This window comes from Simochromis diagramma, unplaced genomic scaffold (genome assembly GCF_900408965.1).
Source record: "Simochromis diagramma unplaced genomic scaffold, fSimDia1.1 OVJJ01000816.1, whole genome shotgun sequence".
NCBI lineage: Eukaryota > Metazoa > Chordata > Actinopteri > Cichliformes > Cichlidae > Simochromis > Simochromis diagramma.
Genome location: NW_024386908.1, coordinates 18,945,774 through 18,968,056, shown reverse-complemented (window position 1 = coordinate 18,968,056; position 22,283 = coordinate 18,945,774). Strand labels below are relative to the sequence as shown.

The following is a 22,283-nucleotide window of genomic DNA, read 5'->3' as shown; positions in this document are numbered from 1 at the left end:
GCGATTTCAATATGTCACATATTGACAGTGGCTCACCGATGGCAATGACATAATTACCCAGCTACATTTCTGAAAGAATGCAAAAGCATTGACATATATTTTTCCTTCCTACAATAGCCCGACGGGCAGGGAAGAGATAGATTTTGGTAGCCCGACTGAAAAAATCGCTAGCCCCAGGATGTCGGGCTAGCGATATTGCAAGCCCTGTATCTGATTGAGGAATCACTCATCTTTGGAAAAGAGAGTTTATTACAGAGAAATGTCTCATTCCAAAATAAAAGCTATACTATCCGCTTCTTCTGGGCTATATTCTCAGCAGCATAAGGAGAATCATGTGCTAACAGCTGTCTAAATGACTCGGCTAAAGTTAGTAGCATGCTTGTTGTTTTTGTCTTTGCACTAGGATGATGTTGGCCTAAATGTGCAGTCATATTCGTTGTGTTCCCACTAGTGCTTTCAGGTTAATCTCGTTGAAATGACCTTAACGCCACAACACGGCAAATCTCCGTTAACAAGCTACCGCCGATCGCCCCGTGCATGGGGCTAGACGGCCAACACGTTAACAAGCTAACTGCGCTAACACACTAGTTGCCACCCATGTAATTGAGCATTGCATGGCACATCCAACATACTGTTTTACTTTAGTCCATGACTCGCTTACCTTCAGGGTCATACGTCACATGAAAACCAAAATAATTCCAAACGCCAGATCTGAATGAGGGTGGGGGAGGTCCATGTTGCAAGGCGAGCTTAACTTCTGTCTTGCTAGCTTGCCCTGCGCTTTTCCTTCTGACTATGCTGTCTGTGTTGAGTGCTCAGTGGATCTGCGCTCGACAGTGCAGCCTAGGCGGAGTAGTCGAACGCAGATTCACTGAGCGCTCAACACAGACAGCATCGTCAGAAGGAAAGTTGATAAAATAAATTACAAATGTTGTATTGTTCGATACATATGCGTACCGAACCGAAAGCACTGTATCGAACGGTTCAATATCGATACGAATATCGTTGCACCCCTAATATATGTATATATACAGTGGAACTCCGACTTGCGAATACCCCATTTAACAAAAAAATTCAAGTTACGAGGGCACTGAACGGCAATATTTCTGCCCGTGTTGTGGCAAAATGCCAGTGTAACGAAATCCGTTGGCTCTGATTGGCTGAGCCTACAATGCCCACAATGCCTTCCGAATCATGTGACAACCCCTTGGCTTTCGTAATTGCGCTTCGCTGTTCCACTTGAACGACATATTGTTGTTCTAGTTACCAATTAGCCTATAGCCTATTGTTCAGCATCGCCTCACTCAAAACACGCAATGGGTGCTTCAACTTACGAAAATTTTTGACTTACGAAAGACCCTTGGGAACGAATTAATTTCGTAAGTCGGGGTTCCACTGTATATGGATATCTATGGTACTATCTATACCAGGGGTAGGCAACCTTTCTGATTATGAGTGCCATCTAAAATTTCCTCAGAAGTCAATGTGCCTTAAGATTGTATTAGCAATAAAATGGTAAATGGCCTGCATTTGTATAGCGCTTTACTCAGTCACTAAGGACCACAAAGCGCTTTACACTATATTCAGTCATTCACCCATTCACACACACATTCACACACTTGCAAGCTACATTGTAGCCACAGCTGCCCTGGGGCGCACTGACAGAGGCGAGGCTGCCGGACACTGGCGCCACCACCAGTAGGCCAACATGGGGTTAGTGTCTTGCCCAAGGATATTTGGCGTGCAGCCAGGAGGCAGCCGGGGATTGAACCACCGACCTTCTGATTAGTGGCTGACCTGCTCTGCCACCTGAGCTACAGCCACCCCAATAAATTTAATAATGCTCTACATTAACGGTTACACACTATATAGAACAACTTTATAGAATTATATGTGTTTGTTTGATGTTGGCAGCTATCAGTGAATAGTTATCAGCTATTTTGAAAAAAAAAGAAAATACACTTTTTATCCATAACAAGCACTCCATAACAGCAAAGGTGTCAGGATCTGACGGCGCCCTGACCGGTGGACCTGCCAGTGTGTATATTTGTGTGCGTGTGTATGTGTCTCTCCTATCGCCCTGTCTTCCCCTCCGGCTCCGCTGTCTTGTGTTAGGAGGTAACCTAACAACAGGCTACCTCCGACCCAGAAGTGCTGTCGCCCGGAGCTGCCGCACCTGAAATCAATCCACCGGCTGCTGCCAATCTACTACCACCTTCGGCAGGGCTACTTAATGGTGTGGCTGAGCGACAGACAGCGCTGGAATATTGCACTAAGCCTGGTAGTGTTTTCGAGCCGCTAGCGTGATTGAAGTATTGTCTGAGCTTACTCATTTTGCTGTCGTGTGTGTTCACCCAGGGATTGACGGAAGATTCACAGACACAAAGGAAGCACTTGGAGGAGAGATGGGCACTCACTACCACGCACGGGCTTACACGGAAGGAAGGACGCACTATCACCATTGTTGCACATTTGAACTGTTGTCACCTTGCTGCACTGTAAATAAACGCACTGTCTTTATTTCTGAGCTCCGCGCCTGAGTCCACTTTTTAACAACCGTGACAAAAGGAACTGTACAATAGAAAATACAAATGCTATTTATGGTCTCCTCACAACAATGATAAGAAAAATAAACTGGGCAATATGGCATGTTTGCTAATACAGGGATACACATGTTAATGTGACCTCTGGGCTCCCACTCAGAGACACAGGTCCCCGAGTATCCAGCATTGAGACAGCTACCTGAGGACACCCTTGAGAGAAAATCTGCTCACACTGCCAAATACTGTCAATAAGGCCTCTGCAATGTTCTGAAGACAGTTAAATTTGTCAGGTAGTGATGTCCAGCAGGTGAAAATGCAAGTTCCATGAACAAACACAGCTGTGGATTCAAGCTGCGTTCGTAGTTCTGCAAACTTTGACCCCCACAGAGTCGAGCTTTTCAGTCCAATCAGCTGCATTTCGATGTCCTCTGTGTCCAACCAGTTAATGCAAGACAAATATAGCTGCTCATTAAAGCTTTCTGGTTTGATCGGAAAAAAAAAAACATTGGTCCATAGTCCTGAAAGCGCATTGTGAATTCTGTCTCAAGTCTATGGATGTATCCGTGTATTTCCACGGTGCTGATGCTGCGCTGAGCGGACAGCTCCTGAAGCGTTTGAAGTGTCGGAATGTGGAAATTTCAACATCACTTGAAAAAACTGCCAGCTTGCATCGTCCCTCTTACCATTTGGCTAAGTTATTTTTAGCCAATTACAAGTTGAATCTGGTAGTTGGGGTTGTTAGCTAAGATACCGTCATTAAGAAGAGGCACAACTAATGTTTCTATATGAGCTTATTTGCAATGTGCACCACTAGCCCGGTCATTTATTTTTTAATGCACCTTCTCAGATTAATTCACTGCGTGTCGTGCTCAGGGTTGGACTGGGACAAAGAGACTGGCCCAACAGGTATTATAGAAAAAGCCATAGAGCCTTTGAATGAAAACAAACGCTGTTGTGATGTACACTGTCTTGTTGGTATATGTATGATTTCTACACATTTTACATCACATAAAAACTTTCATGGTGAGATTGAGATATTTATTTATTAAAAGCTAGACATTTTAAATGAGAGTAAGAAAGTATTTCTTTGTGCCCCCCTCTCCCTGTTAATGCCGTACCTGGCCCCCTGGCAAAACTTTGCTAGACCCGCCCCTGCACAGTTACCAGCTGTCAGCTACTTAGAAAATGTGTCTCTCCTATCGCCCTGTCTTCCCCTCCGGCTCCGCTGTCTTGTGTTAGGAGGTAACCTGGTGGTGTTATTTGTCTCTCAGAAACAGTTCATAACTTTCCTTCGACTCTGTAACTGTTGGCATGATGACATTGTATATAATTTGGATTGTTTCTTTATCTTGTCAAGATCCATGTCATGATTGTAAATTGTTTAAGCTGTACATTACTTTGTTTGTTTTTTGTAGTCAACGTTTTGGTGCTTTTATTTTGAAAGTCAAGTTCGCTTACAAGTTGCGCTAGTTTCCTCTTTGGAAACTTGGCAGTAGAACGAAGAAAAACACCTGTAAGCGCGCAGAAAGGATGGTTTTTATTGAAAGACATGTTAAGTGGACTTTAACTACACACGGTTAAACGGTGAAGGAAACCTCAGAAGAACGGCGGCTAATTCCCTTTTTGCAGCATGCAGCCAACGAGGTATTTATTTATTTATCGTGTTTGTTGTACAGTGTTTTTACTGCTGTGTCTTACGCTGAGTTTTATTTTGTTAATGCTGTATAGTTTTCACGGTGGCTTTGGAGAGAAGTCTTCAAATAAACCAGTGACAGAAAACCACTTGCGTCTGCCTGTGCTTCGAGGGAATTATAGTGAAAACTCGGACTGTTCGTCGACGCAAGCGGCCACTAATTGACGATGCGGCAACTTCAAAGCATCAGCGGGCTTGTTACTACATGTCTACAGTGCAGCGGAGCTGACAAGAACGGGCAGATAAGCTGAAAGTACTATATGCATAAGGTAATATAACACATGCACAAGTGTTAAAGGGCAGTGTTTTAAGGAAAGGTGTTTAAGTTAAGTGGCCTAAGAAGGGACTTTTGCAACCATTGCTAAAGAATACTGTGATTGATAACTACTGTGGTGTATAGTACATCTTGTTTTGGTGTGTAAGCTAAAACTTTTGAAGATTTAAAGGTAAAAGTGCATTTGGGAAGCAATAAGTGAAGGTTTTGGATGTAAACTCTTGAACTGTTTTGAAGTTTATTATCAGGTGTATTTTTGTAAGATAACACTTCCATTTGAACTGTGTTATTTTTGTGCCATTTACATATGAGTAAGTGTTAAACATTGAGGCTTGGTTAACCATCTACATTTCTTATTTTTAAGTGGGTTGATTAAGAAGTGCTGTAAAATGTCAGAACCAAGCGAGCCTACAGTTCAGTTTAGTGACAGTGCAGACTTTCAAGATCAGTCTGAAGAAGGTCAAGTGCATGGTGCTGAAGCTCAGCAAGAGGAAGCGCAGCAGCCAAGACGAAGTGAAAGAATCAGAACTCTAACAGAGAAAGGCAAAGAAATGCAAGATGAGAAAATTAAAGCACTCCAGCAAAGGTTTAACTATATATATGACAAATGGAAAACACAAGTTAAATCTGCAAGACAATCCTTATCACAGACAACAGAGACCTTATCTGAGGACTTGCTTAATGACATTATAAGTTATGTCACAGGTCTTTCTGCAGATGTCCAGCGTGTCTATGAAGAGCTACGAAAGATCTCTGCTCCAGACCAGGTCACGCGTCGTAGAGTGGATCGGTGTGTAGAGATTTCTACATTTGTTGCATCCAGAGCCTCAAGTAGGTTGCATGGAAGGTTTCCAGAAAAGGAGGAGCAAGACTGGCCAGAAGCAGGCTCTCTCTTTAATTCAAGCACCTGCAATTCAGGTTCTGTTGCTTCCATTTTGAAAGGCACCTCAGTACTTTCAAGCAGGTCTTCTGCAAGGCGACAAGATGCTGCTGCTGATGTTGCTGCAAGTCAGGCTGTTCTTAAAGTGTTACAAGAACAAGAAAAAGAACAGTTAGAAATCGAGCGTCTAGAAGCTGAAGCTAAGAAAAAGATAGCTGAGCAGGAGGCAGCAGCAGTAAAACGTCGGTTAGAAAGAGAGGCAGAAGAGGTAAAACGAAGAATGCAGAGAGAGGAAGAAGAAGCTAAAATTAAGGCTCAACTAGAGGAAGAGCACGTAGCTCTACAAAGGACTCTGGAGGAAAAGCGGAGAAAATTACAGCATCTGGAGGCAATGAAGGATCTCAGTGCAGCAAGGGCGAGAATGCTGGTGTACAATCAAGAGGATGACAAAGAGGAAGAGCAAAAGGACGTACTGCAACCTGAGATTGTAGTGGATAATAAAGTTTGTGCTCCCACAGGCTCTTTGCCCCAGTGTATGCCTCCTGCACCACAAGTTGTGACCACTTCTTCAAATGACAGTACTGCAGAACTTGTCAAAGTGCTGGCAGGAGCTTTAAGTGCCAACCGAATTCCAATTCCTGAACCTACAGTATTCAGTGGGGGTCCATTGAAATACAGTGATTGGAAAATCTCCTTTGATACGCTGATTGACCAGAAGAGCATTCAAGACAAGGAGAAAATCTACTACCTTCGCCGGTATGTAAGTGGACAAGCTAAGAAAGCAATCGATGGCTATTTCCTTCTTGGAACTGAATCAGCGTATGCTGCCGCAGTTGAGATTTTGGAGGAAAGATATGGAAACCCATTCACGATTGCAAAGGCATATAGAGACAAGCTTCAGACATGGCCCAAGATAGGCTCCAAGGACAGCTTTGAACTCAGAGAGTTTTCTGACTTTCTCCATAGTTGTGAAGCCGCCATGGTCCATATTAAGGCACTGGAAATCTTGAATGACTGTAATGAAAACAGAAAAATTTTGTCAAAATTACCAGATTGGCTAACAGCAAGATGGAATAGACAAGTTATTGAAATAGAAGAAGCGACTAATCAATTTCCCTCCTTCAGCCAATTTGTGAAGTTCTTGACAAGAGAGGTGAAAATTGCTTGCAACCCTCTCACATCGCTGCAGGCACTGAAACAAGATGAAGCTGAAAAAAAACCAAATCCTCAAGACATTTCAACTTTGCAGCAAAGACACTCATCACAAGTTCCAGTGAAAAATATGCTGATACATGTCTTTTCTGCAAAAGGACTGGGCATACGTTGCACCAATGCAGGAAGTTCGGGGAGAAAGCAGTTAATGATAGAATTAAATTCATTCAAATAGAAAAGTTGTGCTTTAGTTGTCTGAAGTACGGTCATCACTCAAAGAGTTGCATCAGTAGGAGTGTTTGTGACAAGTGCCAGAAGCGTCATCCTACTTGTTTGCACGAAGAACGAACCAAAGAGAAGCAAAAACCACCACAGGCCAAGCAAAATCGGAATCATGAAACTTCGAGTGAGGTTCATGAAGAAGTACAACTAGCACAGGATTACGAAATGACCAGAACTGCTACTTCAAATACAGTAAAGCTTCATGGAGCTAAAATGCAAACAGCAGCAATAGTTCCAGTGTGGCTTTCCTGCACAACACAACCAGCACAAGAAGTCCTTGTGTATGCTTTATTGGACTCGCAGAGTGACACAACATTTGTGTTGAGTGAAGCAGCAGAAACCTTACAGATAAATAGAGAGCAAGTCAAGCTTAAGCTTTCTACTATGACGTCAAGAACTACAGTTGTGAGTTCTCTAAGAGTAAGTAACCTACAAGTCCGTGGCTTTTACTCCAACAAGAGAATCTCATTACCACCAGTGTACACGCGTGATTTCATCCCAGCTAACAGAACTCACATCCCAACCAATGAAACTGCAGAGGCGTGGCCCCATCTAGTACACTTACAGTCAGAAATTGCACCTCTGCAGGACTGTGAAGTGGGTCTGCTTATCAGATATGACTGTTCACAAGCCCTGCTTCCGAGAGAAGTTGTGTCTGGCAAAGAGAACGAGCCTTATGCACAACGTACAGACCTTGGATGGAGTATTGTTGGTAATGGGAACCCCTGTGTTGATTATGGGGACGCAATCGGAATCAGTCATCGCATAGTAGTGAGACAAGTGATACCAGATGTTGAGTCTTCTGTCAACCTCAAAAGGGTAGTGCATTATGTGAGCCAAACCAAAGTAAAGGAAGTAACTCCTTCAGACATCATAAGGGTCTTAGAATCAGACTTCTCAGAAAGAACTGGAGATGATATTGCGTCTCAAGATGATCTCAAGTTCCTGACAAAGTTGAGAAAAAACATCGTGCAAAATGATACAGGTCTCTTTGAAAAACAACTTCCTGGCAGACAATGCAAGGTGGGAGAAATCAAGGAGGATGATCCTGAACTCCGCAAGGTGATTGTGTGTAACACAAAGTCAAAGGAAGACAGATCATTGTTGGATAACTTCAAGAAATTCTCTGACTGGTCAAGGTTATCGAGAGCAGTTGCCAGACTGAAACGATACATCAGAATGCACAAAGGTATTCAGCAAAGAACAAGTGATAGCACAAGTCTAGAGGAGAGAAAAGAAGCAGAACTTGTTATTATCAAGTTGGTTCAGGAAGAAGCATTCTCAGATGAGATAAAGAGCTTGGAGCTAAAGACGACAATAGTTGAAAACAGTCCACTGTGCAAGTTAAATCCTTTCTTGGATGAAGAAGGAATCTTAAGAGTGGGAGGACGTTTAAGTCAAGCCACGTTGCACCCTCATGTGAAGCACCCAGCAATTCTGCCAAAAAATAGCCACATAGCAGTTTTACTAATCAAGCATTTTCACGAAAGAATCCATCATCAAGGACGTGGAATGACAATGAACAAACTGAGAGCAAATGGTTGGTGGATCCTGGGATGCAGCGGTGCAGTTTCATCACATATTTTTAAATGTGTGACCTGCAGGAAGTACAGAAGATCCACCGAAGAGCAAAAAATGGGTGACTTGCCACAAGATAGGACAGAAACAACACCGCCTTTTACTTACGTTGGCATGGACTGCTTTGGTCCAATCTATGTTAAGGAAGGAAGAAAGACTCTCAAAAGATATGGTCTTTTGTTTACCTGTCTATGTTCAAGAGCCATACATATAGAAGTGGTTGATGACATGACAACTGATGCATTTCTCAATGCTTTAAGGGCATTCATTGCCATAAGAGGAAATGTTCGACGGCTAAGATCCGACCAAGGAACAAATTTTGTTGGTGCTAGGAGAGAGTTCATGGAGTTAATGAAGGGAATGGATCAAGAAAAGGCTAAGACTCTAGGATGTGAATTTCTCATGAACCCTCCAACAGCAAGCCATATGGGAGGTGTCTGGGAGCGTCAAATAAGGACTATAAGAAGTGTTCTTACCGCTATTCTCGATCAGTCATCTCAAAGGCTTGACTGCACCTCCTTAAGAACCTTTCTGTATGAGGTCATGGCTATCATCAACAGCAGACCATTCACGACTGAACATTTGAATGATCCACCAGGCCTTGAACCATTGACTCCAAACCACATCTTAACAATGAAGTCCAAGATCATTCTGCCCCCGCCTGGAGAGTTTGTCAAAGAAGATGTTTATCTTAGGAAAAGATGGCGTCGAGTGCAGTGTTTGGCTAATATGTTTTGGACTCGATGGAAGAAAGAATATCTTCTAAATTTACAAGAGCGACAAAAGTGGCGGAAGAACAGAAGGAACATCAAGGTTGACGACATTGTCCTTCTACAAGATGATCTGGCACCACGCAATGAGTGGAAGATGGCTAGAGTCACAGAAGTTTATCCAGGATCAGATAATCGAGTGAGGAGAATAAAGTTGCTCGTCAATGATACACATGACAAAGGAGGGAGCCACACAGCTAAAACTGTTGTTCTTGAGAGACCTGTTCAAAGAGTGGTTACTCTCTTAGAAGCAGACTAAATGGTTGTTTTCTGGAAGTTACCTGACAAAGGGTTGATAACGAGAAGTCTTTGGTGATAAGTAGAAATGCTTGTTTGCAGAGACTATTTCATTAGGGAAATCCCACGTAAAGATTTGTGTGATTTGGTGGGAGTGTAACTGTTGGCATGATGACATTGTATATAATTTGGATTATTTCTTTATCTTGTCAAGATCCATGTCATGATTGTAAATTGTTTAAGCTGTACATTACTTTGTTTGTTTTTTGTAGTCAAAGTTTTGGTGCTTTTATTTTGAAAGTCAAGTTCGCTTACAAGTTGCGCTAGTTTCCTCTTTGGGTAGAACGAAGAAAAACACCTGTAAGCGCGCAGAAAGGATGGTTTTTATTGAAAGACGTGTTAAGTGGACTTTAACTACACACGGTTAAACAGTGAAGGAAACCTCAGAAGGAGAGCACAGCTGGGAGAAATCAGAACTGACAAGACAAGGGAGCAAAGTAGGATACACTCACATGAGACACAGACCTTCAAAGTAAAACAGGAATTAGCACAGATGCAAACTAGACTAGGGGAGACAGAGCAACTAAGAAACACAGAGGGCAGCTACCAAATACTCAGAACTAAACAGAATACAAGAACACCAAACTAAGACACTACACTAAAGAATACGCTGGGACAACAAAGAGAACTAAGAACATAATACAAAAAACTCAGAGGCACAAGAAACTCAAAACACTGGGTCACTGACCCAGGACCGTGACAACCTGTTTTTCTTTAATCATGCCCTGGCTTTGTCACACTGAATCATGTCGAAAAGATATATTTTCATGGCTCTCCCCATTACCATTTCCTTGTACTTCTTTCTACCAGTCTATTTTATTTTGTGACATTAACATCTTAAATGTACCCCACCAGTTTAATTATTAATAGCTGTGTTAGTATTTATAATGCATTTTTTTTTATCATGTGCAGATCTACCAAGGGTCAGTGGCACAGTTCACCTTTTGTGGTAAGTTATAACACTTCATATGTGGTCACATAAGTAAGTTGTTTCATCAGTTGTTCAGTTCTTATAAAATGTTGTATAATTGTACCAAATCATTGAGGATACATCCAATGTGTAAATCACAATCAACAATTTTACTGTGATATTCGCTCGTGTTTAGAGAATCTCCATTATCTTTGTTACTGAGTTTCCATTTTTGTAGGGCCAAATTTGTATTAAAAATTGATATTTTCATATGATGTGAAATGACTCAATCATTTCTAATTTTTAGAAGAAACCATTCATTAAGTCCCTTAAGGTGAAGATTTCATATATTGATAATGATAAAATTAACACAAATTAAAAGTTTCACTGATAAACACACAATTTTTCCTTGCTTTGAACCCCATGTTCTATATAGATTACAGCTCTGATCTGGAGAACACTATTTTAAAATACTGTGTAGGGTTTTTGTCAAATGATTAAGAAACAGACTCTCTGTCACAAGAGACAGAAAGGTTGTATCTTAAAAGAAAAGTCTCCAAAATTTAGTAGAGTCTGATGTCATGCAGTTTCATAAACATGTATTCTCCCCAAAGAATGACACCTGAAAACTTTGCGTTAAATGAACTTTTCTTTTCCCTTTTTAGGAGGCGCCTGATATCGACGTGAAACGCACTGCAGTACTTCGTGCCCTTCCTGTATACCTGTGGGAGGAGGACCCAGAATTCTTTTAGACATGTAATGTAAGTGTATTTTTGCATTACTTAAATTCTGCCAGTAAGATAAAATGCTATGGATTTTTTTAAATACAATTTAATACCCTAGCAGCTACCAAATTGTACAAACAAAATACCCTCTCTTTAGAAAACCCTCACACACAAACACACACAGGTCAGGAGCAGGGCACAGGCGTATCACAGCACTATGGCTATGCTGCAGGTGGCCCAAAAACCAGGCTGAAGTCAAGATTTAGTTTCTTTTTGAGATAAAGTCATGAAATAAAAAATTACTTTTTTTTAGAAAAATAACAAAAATACAAATTATGTAATGCAAGAAGCTAACACGTTAATGTACATTTTTCAAAAAAAGTAGAGTACCCTAACTCGTTACAAAGTAACCCACTACACTGCTGAATGTTTTGCTAGATTACAGGTCATGCTTGTCACATTCTCTCAAACCAACCTTGCTTATTTAATTGGGGCGATCGTGGCTCAAGAGTTGGCAGTTTGTCTTGTAATCAGAAGGTTGGCGGTTCGAGCCCTGGCTCCGACAGTCTCGGTCGTTGTGTCCTTGGGCAAGACACTTCACCCATTGCCTACTGGTGGTGGTCAGAGGGCCCGCTGGTGCCAGTGTCCGGCAGCCTCGCCTCTGTCAGTTCGCCCCAGGGTGCCTGTGGCTACAATGTAGCTTGCCATCACCTGTGTGTGAATGTGTGTGGATGACTGAATGTGTAAAGCGCTATACAAATACAGGCCATTTACCATTGATACTATGTCTATTCCAGGCGGACGCATTGGATGAGTCGACCCTCATTGACACTCCAGTTGCCCTTCTCACAGTGGTTACCGACGGCGCTTCCCAGTCCAGTCCATTTTACTTCCTCAAGCATGGCTGTTGTGGTGAAAGGCGACTAGGTGATGTGTGATATTCCCAGATTTGCAGAAGCATTTGCTTTATTGTTTGGCTTGATCTATGCTCTGCATTTAGACTACCCCAGGAAGCTGGTTCACACATTTGCCTTTGTCCAAAATATCTTCATCGGGCTTGATGACGGCAAACCCCTGAAACCCCTGCCTACATGCTCTTAAGGAATATAAGGCAATGTTTGTTAGGACACGCACTCTGTTACTGAGCACTTTGTTTGAAGCACTTTAAGCACTTTAAGTTTACTACAGGCTTTGGGTGGATTTAACTCCATCAGTTTACCTAATTTTCCTATACTTAACTGCCTTATCTGGTTATTTGGAAGCTGATCGTCTTTGTACCCATTTTAAAAAAATGTTTTTCATTTCTATTTTTAAAAAAGTGATTAGTATTTGACTTTTTGTTTTGCATTTTTGTGTATTTTGAGAAAGATGCAATTAGGACTGATGTCGTCCTTTGTGATTTTATAAAAAGATAAATGTTCTACACAGAATTTATAATGCTCACTTTATGGTGCTGATGTCCATGTTAGTGGTTTTATAAAAACATTTGTGATGTTTTTAAATTTTCATGAAAAAATGTTAAATAAACAAAATGTAAAGTAACTGAATTTCCGTACTTTTTTTTTTTTTTTTTTTTTAGTAGTCTACACTCAAACATTGAAACATAAATATCTTTTAATTAATAATCAGATAATTTGAGTTTAGGTTCTAATATAATTGCATTGTGTTGCATCAAAATAATAAACTACAAGAAACACAAAAATATTGAAATTAAAGTATGCAGTCTTTGAGTAAAGCTCAATTAATAAAATATAAAATATAATTTTAAATTTTTAGGTTAACAATAAATACAAATTTTGAGTACCCCGATACTTAGAAGAGATGAGTTTGTGTACTTAAATCTTTTGAGGTAATCAGTTTCCACAAAAGTTTTAAGTTCAGTCAACTTGTTCGGGTTTACAGTGTACAAGTTATTTTAACTGACTGTAAAAAGTCAGAACAACAAAAATAAACTACACCTAAACTTGGTTTATATCTGACCCAGAGAAAACGCAGGTGATAACTTCTTAACTGAAGTTCAGTTCACCTGATAGTAGAATTAGTTTTTAATTTTTAATTTCAGGATCACAAAAGAGAACAGAGTTAAACAGCATCACCTGCTTTTGAGCTACAATACAAATGAAAAAGATGCTAAATGCAGTAGTAGTAGTAATAGACTTGGGGTACCACTTTATTATACAGCTCATGACTAAGGGGGTAACTCCCCTGTGATTTAATGGAATTTCAGTTCATTTTATTTGAAATTACGTATTTACAAAAAAAAAACTTAAAGACATGTACACTATAATTATTTATTTTTCTCCTCTAAAAATGTATTTGTCACCAGATCCTCTTGTGCTGCCTGTCTTTTTCCCCTTATGGAATCATTTGCTTAAATTGTGTTTTTTGTTGTGTGCCATGACATAAAAATAATTCAATTTCACAGGCCCAAGAGGATTACTTGCACATAAAATCTAAAACCCATGCACATAGAACTCAGTTTGAGGGATGAGGGAAGTGGAAATACCTGGGGAGACACAGTTGACACAAATGAACATGACGGGGTAAGTAGAAGAAAATACATTGAACATGGAAACACTAGACTCTAAAAAATAAAACAGAAAACATGGAGAGACGTAGACATGACTCACAAGCTTGACAACGTGGACATAACACAGACATGAAACACATGACAGACTGGACAGGAAACATGACATATAACCAAGGAGACATAGATGAAACAAAAACCAGAATAAAACTCAACTAAATCCTAACTAATAATAACAAAATAATAACACAATAACACAAGTTAGTATCATCAACTTAATATAAGAAAATCAAAAATACAAAATAATCTCGAAACATTGGGTCACAGATCAAGCCCCTGACATTGTCGATCTCCCGCTCGCTTCTACCGTCACTTGTGAACAAGACCCCTAGGTACTTAAATTCCTTCACTTGGGACAGGAACTCATCCCTGACCCGGAGCAGGCACTCCTCCCTTTTCCGGCTGAGGGCCACGTGAAGTGATATAATATGATATACAACTATCACTGAAGCAGCAAACTTTGTAAAGAAAAAAAAAACTGTTAAAAAAACCCCAACACTTCTCATTCTCTGAAACATTTGGCCACAGCTGTAGATTACACTGTCAGTGCTTGTTCACTCTTGTCAATAATTCTAAATTATCTTTGTGCAGTTATAGTAGGTAAACAATATCTAATAATCTATCTAAATGACTACTTTGTCTTTGAAAAGGTGAAGAGCCTGAGGCCGGTGACAGTCCAGTTCCACTCGAAGTACATCCTTACGGTGGCTCACAGGACAAGGCCACGTTCCTGTCCTGCCAGAAGAAAAGAGAAACTTCAGAGTCTTCTTGCAGTTCAACCAAATATTCTGTATGGCAGCTGAATTGTCACCTCCGCATGCAGTCAAGTTACCAAACATAGTTCTATTAATCTGCGCTCGATTACTCTGGAACCGAAACAGGATGTAAGTCCCAAAAAACTGAATATTGGAACTGAAACTAAATTGTAGAACTGAAACTGAATAGTGAGAAGTGAAAATGCAATTATATCTTTGCAGGTGGTCTCCTCTCTACAGGAGCTCACTCTGCAGGTGGGGGAGAGATATAGGAGAGGTAGAGAATGAACTCAACCTGGGTGTCTATTGTCTTGTGTAGTTTGGGAGATGAATGGATGATGGGGTGGGTGCAGTTTTCTCTGGGGTGGAGTCGGGTGGGCTGCCCCGGACTCTGTGGGGCTGGGCGGTGCTGCTGCTGCGGGCCCCGGTCCGGATGGGCCTGGGCCCCCTTGCCCTGGCGGGTTCCAGAGTGTGGGGGTGCCTACTGGGGTCAGCGGGGGAGCTGGCCCCAGGGAGGGGCCGCTTGCCCCTCCCTTTCTTCCCTCCCCATCCTCAGCTGCCTCCCTATTCCCGCTCTACCACACCCACCCACACACGCAGGGCTTGGGGTGCAGGTATGTCACCAGGGTGCAAGGGAGGCACTCCCCCTCTGTCCCCTTCTGGCCGCCTGTGCCTCAATTTTATTCTGCAACCTAGACATCCACATTACTCACACTCTCACATAACACATACATATAGGGCCTTGGGGGTGGGCACGTTTTACAGCATCCAGAGGATGGTCGGTGTACTCCAACCCACCTCTGGCGCTGGTGCCCTACCCTCAATTTTAAATGCACATAGACACTAAGGGTTTTCGGGAGGAGCCGGGCTGCTCTCTGAGAGGAAGCAGGAACCATGCTCTCCTGTGTTTTAAATGCACTTTAGAACAGCACACAGCAACACTACATATGAGCAGGCGTAGGGAGGTTTGGGGTCTTCACTCACCCCGGTTCTGTTAGCCGTCAGAATGGGGTCTGGGATGCGGGGCCTCCCTGCTACTGCAGATAAGGAGGTGGTCTGCTTGCCTCCACCCCAGAGAGAAGGGTAACATCTCCTGGGTCTAGGTGTGGCTTGCCCCTCTGGGGGCGGGGGTACCTGGACCTGGGATATAGAGTATGTTTGGGGAGTGTGACTGTCTGCGCAGTGTCTATTTGTGTCTGTCTACACGTTGGGTGAGTGCCGAGTATTTGGTTGTGCATATGGGGTGGGAATGCACGTTTGTGTCCGCGTGCGCCTGTTCGTCTGTGTCTATATGTCAGGTTGGGTCTTAGACTCAACCTCTCTGGGTACATCTCAGGCCCTCCAAAGTACGGAGGCCTATCTCCCCTCACCACACTCCCTGCCGGTGGCTGATGCCCTCAGACGTTGGTGTGTTGGTGGTCCTTGTCGACTGGGGCTGGGCGCTCATGTATGTACCGGCTCACTCCTGGTGGACGATTGGCGGGGCCTGGCGCCTGTGGCCCGGCAGAGCCCACGGGCACGCCACTGCAACCCCCTCTGGCCTCTGCTCCGTAGCTGCTGGGTGATCTCTCGTTTGGGGCTCTACTCAGCTCTTCCCAGGAGGGTGGCACGGTTCCCCCCCTTTTGGTGGTCCTCCTCGGGTCCTCGTACTCTGGGGCCTCTGGATGTCGGGGGCCTGGATCTCCTCCATACCTGCTTCATGCCCTGGGGGACGGGGCTATGGCTCCCCACACTCCCTAGCAGATCGTTACATGGAGAAACCTTTGGAATACAAGCATGCTGATCCACACAGGTATGCACACAGGTAGGGCTGCACGATTAATCGTTAGAAAATCGCGATCTCGATTCATACTTATGTGCGATCTCATTTCCAAATGACAACAATTAAAAAAAAAAAAAAAAAAAAAAGACGACGACGACGATTGTACCGCATTTTGATCCGGGACGTACTCTGCATGAAAACAAGCGCTCACTCTTCCTGCTCAACAAATGACAAGGGCGGAGCCTTATACCACGTGATACAGAAGCTGTGCCGTGTGATGCTAAAATTAGCAGGGAAAAAACAACAGAGAGCACGTCAGGGATGACGAGAAAGTCACAGGAGAAAATCCGTTCCGGTCAACCACCCAAACATCAATAACGGGAACCTTATACAGCGCTTCCCTAGACCCGTCGAACTCCCGCAGGCACAAAGAAATTCAAATACTATTTTAATATTTAATAATATTTTAAGCTGTAAAAAAAAAAAAAACCATACCTTTTCTTTTTGGTATATGACCAAAAATAAACTTTTGTGAAGAAGAAAAAGTGATAAAGAAATATTCCCTTCAAAATGTATGTTTCCACATGCCAAGAATTTGTCTTGGCTAAATGATTTAATCAAGTAATAGTGAAGCAGTAGTGGCAGAGAGGGTGGCATCAAGTGATGATGGACCAGAAGTGGCTGTAGGAACTAACTGCGGAGGGCTGTGGCTGGTTATGGGCCTTCAGGTTGAGGTGACATAAATGAAGATGATAGTGCACCAGACGTTTTTTTAAACACCAGTGTAGCTTTACATGGCCGATGTTTACTTTTGAAATTGTAACCCCCTTGGACCCTTGAAGGTTGGTGCTTTGGTCCTGGATAGCTGTTATAACGCATGAGCCTAAATAATTGGCTTCCAGCTTTCCTCCTTTCCTCTGCTGATTACTTATATTGGCTCTTAAAACCCTGTCACTGACTTTGAAGTCAGCATTTGTTGTTGTCCTTTTTATTTTGTTCTTTGTCTTTTCCACTGCTTTGCTAACATGCTCTTTCACTAGTTCCAAAAGCTGTTTGTTTTGTAAAGTCCTGTTACAACTCTTCCTGCTCACATATGCTTTTGTCAGCCTGTGAAGCAAAAGGGAATTTTTGCCTTGAATCAGAAATCAATCGGTGTCATGAATATTGCCATGATTTCTAGATCAGGGAAAGCAAACAACCTCTGGCTAAGCAGCAGGCACAACACAAAATAGGTAACTTGTCAGTCCAGGGCCCTATTTCAGGAAGCCGGTTTAGAAAACTCAGAGTGAAAAACGATACTCAGGGTTGAGTAACCCCGAACTGTCCAACTCGGAATATTCGGTTTCAGAAAGGCTGATAACAAGTAGTTCAATCAACGCGGAGTTGCTTTAACCCCAAGTTAAGCACGCGCACGAGGATACATAAAGCCCTGATTAGTGGAGCACAGATTAAGCGAGTCACCATGGAGACGGAGGGAAAGAAGGCGCGGTCAATGTATTTTACAGCGCTTGAGGCCGAAATTCTGATGGCAGTATATGCTGATAACATGCAAATTTTGCAGAAAAAAAGTAACACAGCCTCAGCTGCAAAAAAAAGGGAGCATGCATGGCAAAACATAGCCGACAGAGTCAATGCGTAAGTGTTAATTTAAACATTGATCTAGGGATTCCCACTCATTTAACACGTTATGTTATTATATGTTATTTTATTTTATATGTTATACATTTTATTTTGTGATGTGATGTGAGCGCAGGTGCAACCCAACAAGCCCCAAACGTCCCTGGCAGCAAGTAAAAATGAAATATAAAAATATAGTCCAAACAGGTAAGGTGTAATTGTATTATGAGCCATAGTGCTTGGTCTGTTTGTCCCATGTAAATCAATTGCAGTTAGAGGCTACATTAATTTTCTTTCTGTAAGCACTTATTGAAATTATCTGAGCACATTACAAGTACATATTTGCTTACTCTGTATGCTCAAATGTGACCCCGTTATAGCCAACAGAAAAAAAGCGGAGGCCTGAAAAACAGGTGGGGGTCCTCCACCACCACCACTCACAGAGGCTGAGCAGTTGGCCCTCAGCCAAAACAGTGGGCGCCCTGTGGCTGAAGGCATCTCTGCGGGGACATCCTCTGAGTCAATAACCCCGCAAGACACAAGTGCCTACATAAGAGGTAAATTCAAAATAATACATGATGTGCATACATCCTTTCTTCACAGTCACCTTTGCAGTGCTACTCATTCATTTGATAAACTCTTTACCATAATGAATTTTTTTGTAGTGAAGTTATTTTCCTACTGATTTTGCCTTCCCTCAGTCTTGGTTGTCTTTGAGAGCATAATGACAATGAAGTGTAAGGTGATTGGTATATGTTTGTTAATTGCCATTTGGTCCCTTGTAAGTTATAAGTGACCTGTATAAACCTCATATTCTATCAGTTGATGGTGTACTGCATCTGGTGCAGCCTCCTGTTGAGCCAGACCAACATGCAGTTGTGAGTACTCTTAATACTCCACAGATTATATGAGTTTACAGTAGAACAGCAATGTTGTTTATTTCTTTACTACAGGAAAATAATGAAGAAACATTGACAGCTGTTACAGAGGAGGAAGCAACAGAGACACTTTATGAGGTTTACATCTTTTAATACTTTGTGTACAGGAAACACAGGCGACCAATAAAGCCAGTTGAACAAAAAATCTGTTTTTTCGTCTTTCAACATGTTGAGGTGATGGGTCAAAGGAAATGATTGTGACATATGGTGTCTCTGACTGCTCTTCCATCTTGTATGTCCGTGGGAGGGTCAGGATGTTCATGGTTTGGATCACTGCTGATGTCTGGTTCAGAAGGACAGTGTTCTCCTCTAATTGTGGCAATGTTGTGAAGAATCACACATGCCACAATAATGTCACATGCCCTTTCTGGGGTGACCCTGAGTCCTTGCAGGCACTGGAACCGGGCCTTAAGCATTCCGATAGTCATTTCAATTCTGGCTCTTGTCCTGCAATTAGCCAGATTATATCGCTGCTGTGGGCCCGGTTCAGGGTCAGGGTAAGGGGTAAGCAAATAGAGTAAACATGGATACCCCCTATCACCAAGCAAGTAGCCAGTGGACTCTCCTAAGACAGAAGGATACACTTCAGTTCAAATGTCCCTGAAGCAATTGGTCTTTATATATTTTAAAGTATTCTCAACTCACCATGTCCAAATTTTGTGCTCAGTGTACATTCACGGAATATTTGTGAGTCATGGACAGAGCCTGGCCACTTGGCTTCCACATTTGTGATAATGTTGGCAGCATCACATATGATCTTCACAGTGCAGAGAACACAAATTAGCATCCATTACTATAATGAAATAATTTGTTAGTTTGAAATGCTACAGGGAACTATGTACCTGTACATTAATGCTGTGGAAAGACTTCCTGTTCACATAGTCTCCTTCATTTACTGAAGGAGCAATGATTGGAATGTGAGTGCCATCTGTACAGCCAATCACGCCTGGGAACCGTGAGAATAAATGTAAAATTTAAGTAGTAGTCCAAGTATCACCACATCATAAATTAAGTTTTGGTCATCCTGATACCTGCAATTTTGTGGGATCCCTCTTTGATAAATCTTGTGGGTCTATGACCGGGGAACACCACAAACGAGTGCAGGAGATGTTTCAGTGCAACTGTAACATTCCTGACTGCCCGACAGACGGTAGCCTTGGAAACGTGCTCAGCGTCACCAATATTATACAGAAAGCTCCCGTTTGCAAAAAACCGAAGTGCAATACAAATAATATGTAATGAACTGAGAGCATGTCCGCGATGTGTCACATGCGTAATATATGGCCTGAGGATGTTATCCAAATAACTTATAGATTGTGCTGAGAAACGGTAACGTTCGCACAGAAAATCATCAGGAAATGATAAAATGTCCAAACGCGCTCTGATCACTCTCTCCCGGCGGAGAGCTCTGCGGAGAATTTGGGCTTCACGATCTACTGGCTCTTCAAGGAAGGGGCACGCCATGTCCGACACTTCCTACTGTCAGGTTTCCGACAAAGGGGGGGAGACAGTCAGGGTTAGTTGTAGTAAACCTGCTAGGGGGCAGGTTAGCTTCACGGAGTGTGTCGTCATAGTGACTCACTGAGGCTTCATCTGAACTCGCTTTGTGAAACCGAAAACCCAGAGTTTTCGTTAACTCAGGGTATACTTACTCAGTTTTTCCACTAAACCGGCTTCCTGAAACAGGGCCCAGGACTCTGCAGTCTATTTACACCTACAGGCCAGTCAATGGACACTCTTTCAATGATGAGGATGTACACAGCCTGGACTGGGAGGAAAGCTGGTTTGAGCAGAGAGTCAAGGAGGTCATTTGTGTGAAAAGGGAAAACCATCTCTGAAACAAGAAGGGAGCCTAAGGGTATGCTGTGATTGCAGCCATTCCTCAACTCTCTGTGAATATACTTATACTTTACTATACTATACTATATTATATACTATGCTTATTCGCAATTTATGTCATATTTCTGCTATTAATTGCTTGTTATGGATTTTTTTTTTTATTTTCATGAAGGCCGTGCCCTAGTGCCCTCTATTGACGAGTCACCAGCAGTGCCTAAACCTAATGCTCACTGAAATTCTTAGGCTTGCACTATTTATCCATGTTAACCAAACACCATATTCAATTTACAGAGCCAACCTTGTATTTCCTTAGGCTACAAACTCATCAAAACAACAAGCATACAATAGTAAACCATAAGCCAGAGAGAGTTGGTATATTGCTCAGTGTTATTTACTTCCTGTCTGAAACATTTCCAGGGTGATATGATTACTGCCAGAGGTGAGGAAATACATTATAAAAGAAGAGAGTGAGGCATTGTGTGTTTTCAGTCTCTAGAGTTTATTTATTAATGATATTAAAGCAGAACATATAGCAATCCTGTAACAATATATCTTTAACTTTAATACATTGGTAGCACTTTCTATTACAGCTCTGTAATAAAATGGTGACAGAAGGGTAACAAGGGAGAAACAAGAGTATAATAATGTGGTAATTTCTTAGTTGTTACCATGCAATTACCAAAGTAATATAAGTAATATACAAGTAATATCATGGCAGCAACAGTAGTTACAGTTGAGTAATATTACCCTGAAATTTATGTAATAGAATAATAAGAGCCCAAAAACTGGGGGGGGGGGGGGGGGTGTAATAATATGGAAATGCAGAAATGCAGCTCTGTAATAAAATGGTAATAGCAGGATAACAAAGACAAAACAAGACTGGAATAATGTGGTAATTTCTAAATTATTACCACTCAATTACCTCTGGGGCAGTTTCTGTATAATGAGCAGGAAACAGAGCTGCAAAATGCAAAACTGTCTGTTAGAAAGTGCTGCCAATACATTTTCTTTTTTCCATTTTAATGACAGATGAGTTTTCTGTCAGTGGATGATCTATTTTTCTGTTTGTCACTTAGCTTTTATCACCATACATGACATTATGATAAGTAATTTTTTAGTCATTTTCTAGTACACATACGCTCCAGTTACACAAGTGTACCTTAAATGGACAAATCTGATTTTACAATTCAACCGTAGAACAACAAACAGAAAGACAGTTTTCACCTTAAACAATGATGACTCAAGTGCTTCCCACATACAAAACAACAACAACACAGTTTTAAAATTTATATGAATTCATTGATTTATATTTCTTTATATGTCTTATGGGGCGATCGTGGCTGAAGAGTTGGCAGTTCGTCTTGTAATCGTAAGGTCGCTGGTTTGAGCCCCAGCTCCGACAGTCTCAGTCGTTGTGTCCTTGGGCAAGACATTTCACCCGTTGCCTCCTGGTGGTGGTCAGAGGGCCCGGTGGTGCCCGGCAGCCTCGCCTCTGTCAGTGCGCCCCAGGGCAGCTGTGGCTACAATGTAGCTTGCCATCACCAGTGGGTGGATGACTGAATGTGGTGTAAAGCGCTTTGGGGTCCTTAGGGACTAAGTAAAACGCTATACAAATACAGGCCATTTACTATTTTACCATTTACTTTACAAACACAGGCAGGTGACAGCTTAAGTGCCATTC

The 22,283-nt window shown here is 42.1% G+C and overlaps 1 protein-coding gene across 1 annotated transcript; it reads left to right on the top strand.

Moving 5' to 3' along the window:
* The first annotated feature begins 4,057 nt into the window (after positions 1-4,057).
* On the top strand, positions 4,058-7,242 carry LOC120736146. Its single transcript, XM_040036133.1, has 2 exons — positions 4,058-4,187; positions 4,272-7,242. The coding sequence occupies exon 2, from the start codon at positions 4,900-4,902 to the stop codon at positions 6,775-6,777; it is 1,878 nt and encodes a 625-aa protein (XP_039892067.1). The 5' UTR covers positions 4,058-4,187; positions 4,272-4,899; the 3' UTR covers positions 6,778-7,242.
* The last annotated feature ends 15,041 nt before the right edge of the window (positions 7,243-22,283 follow it).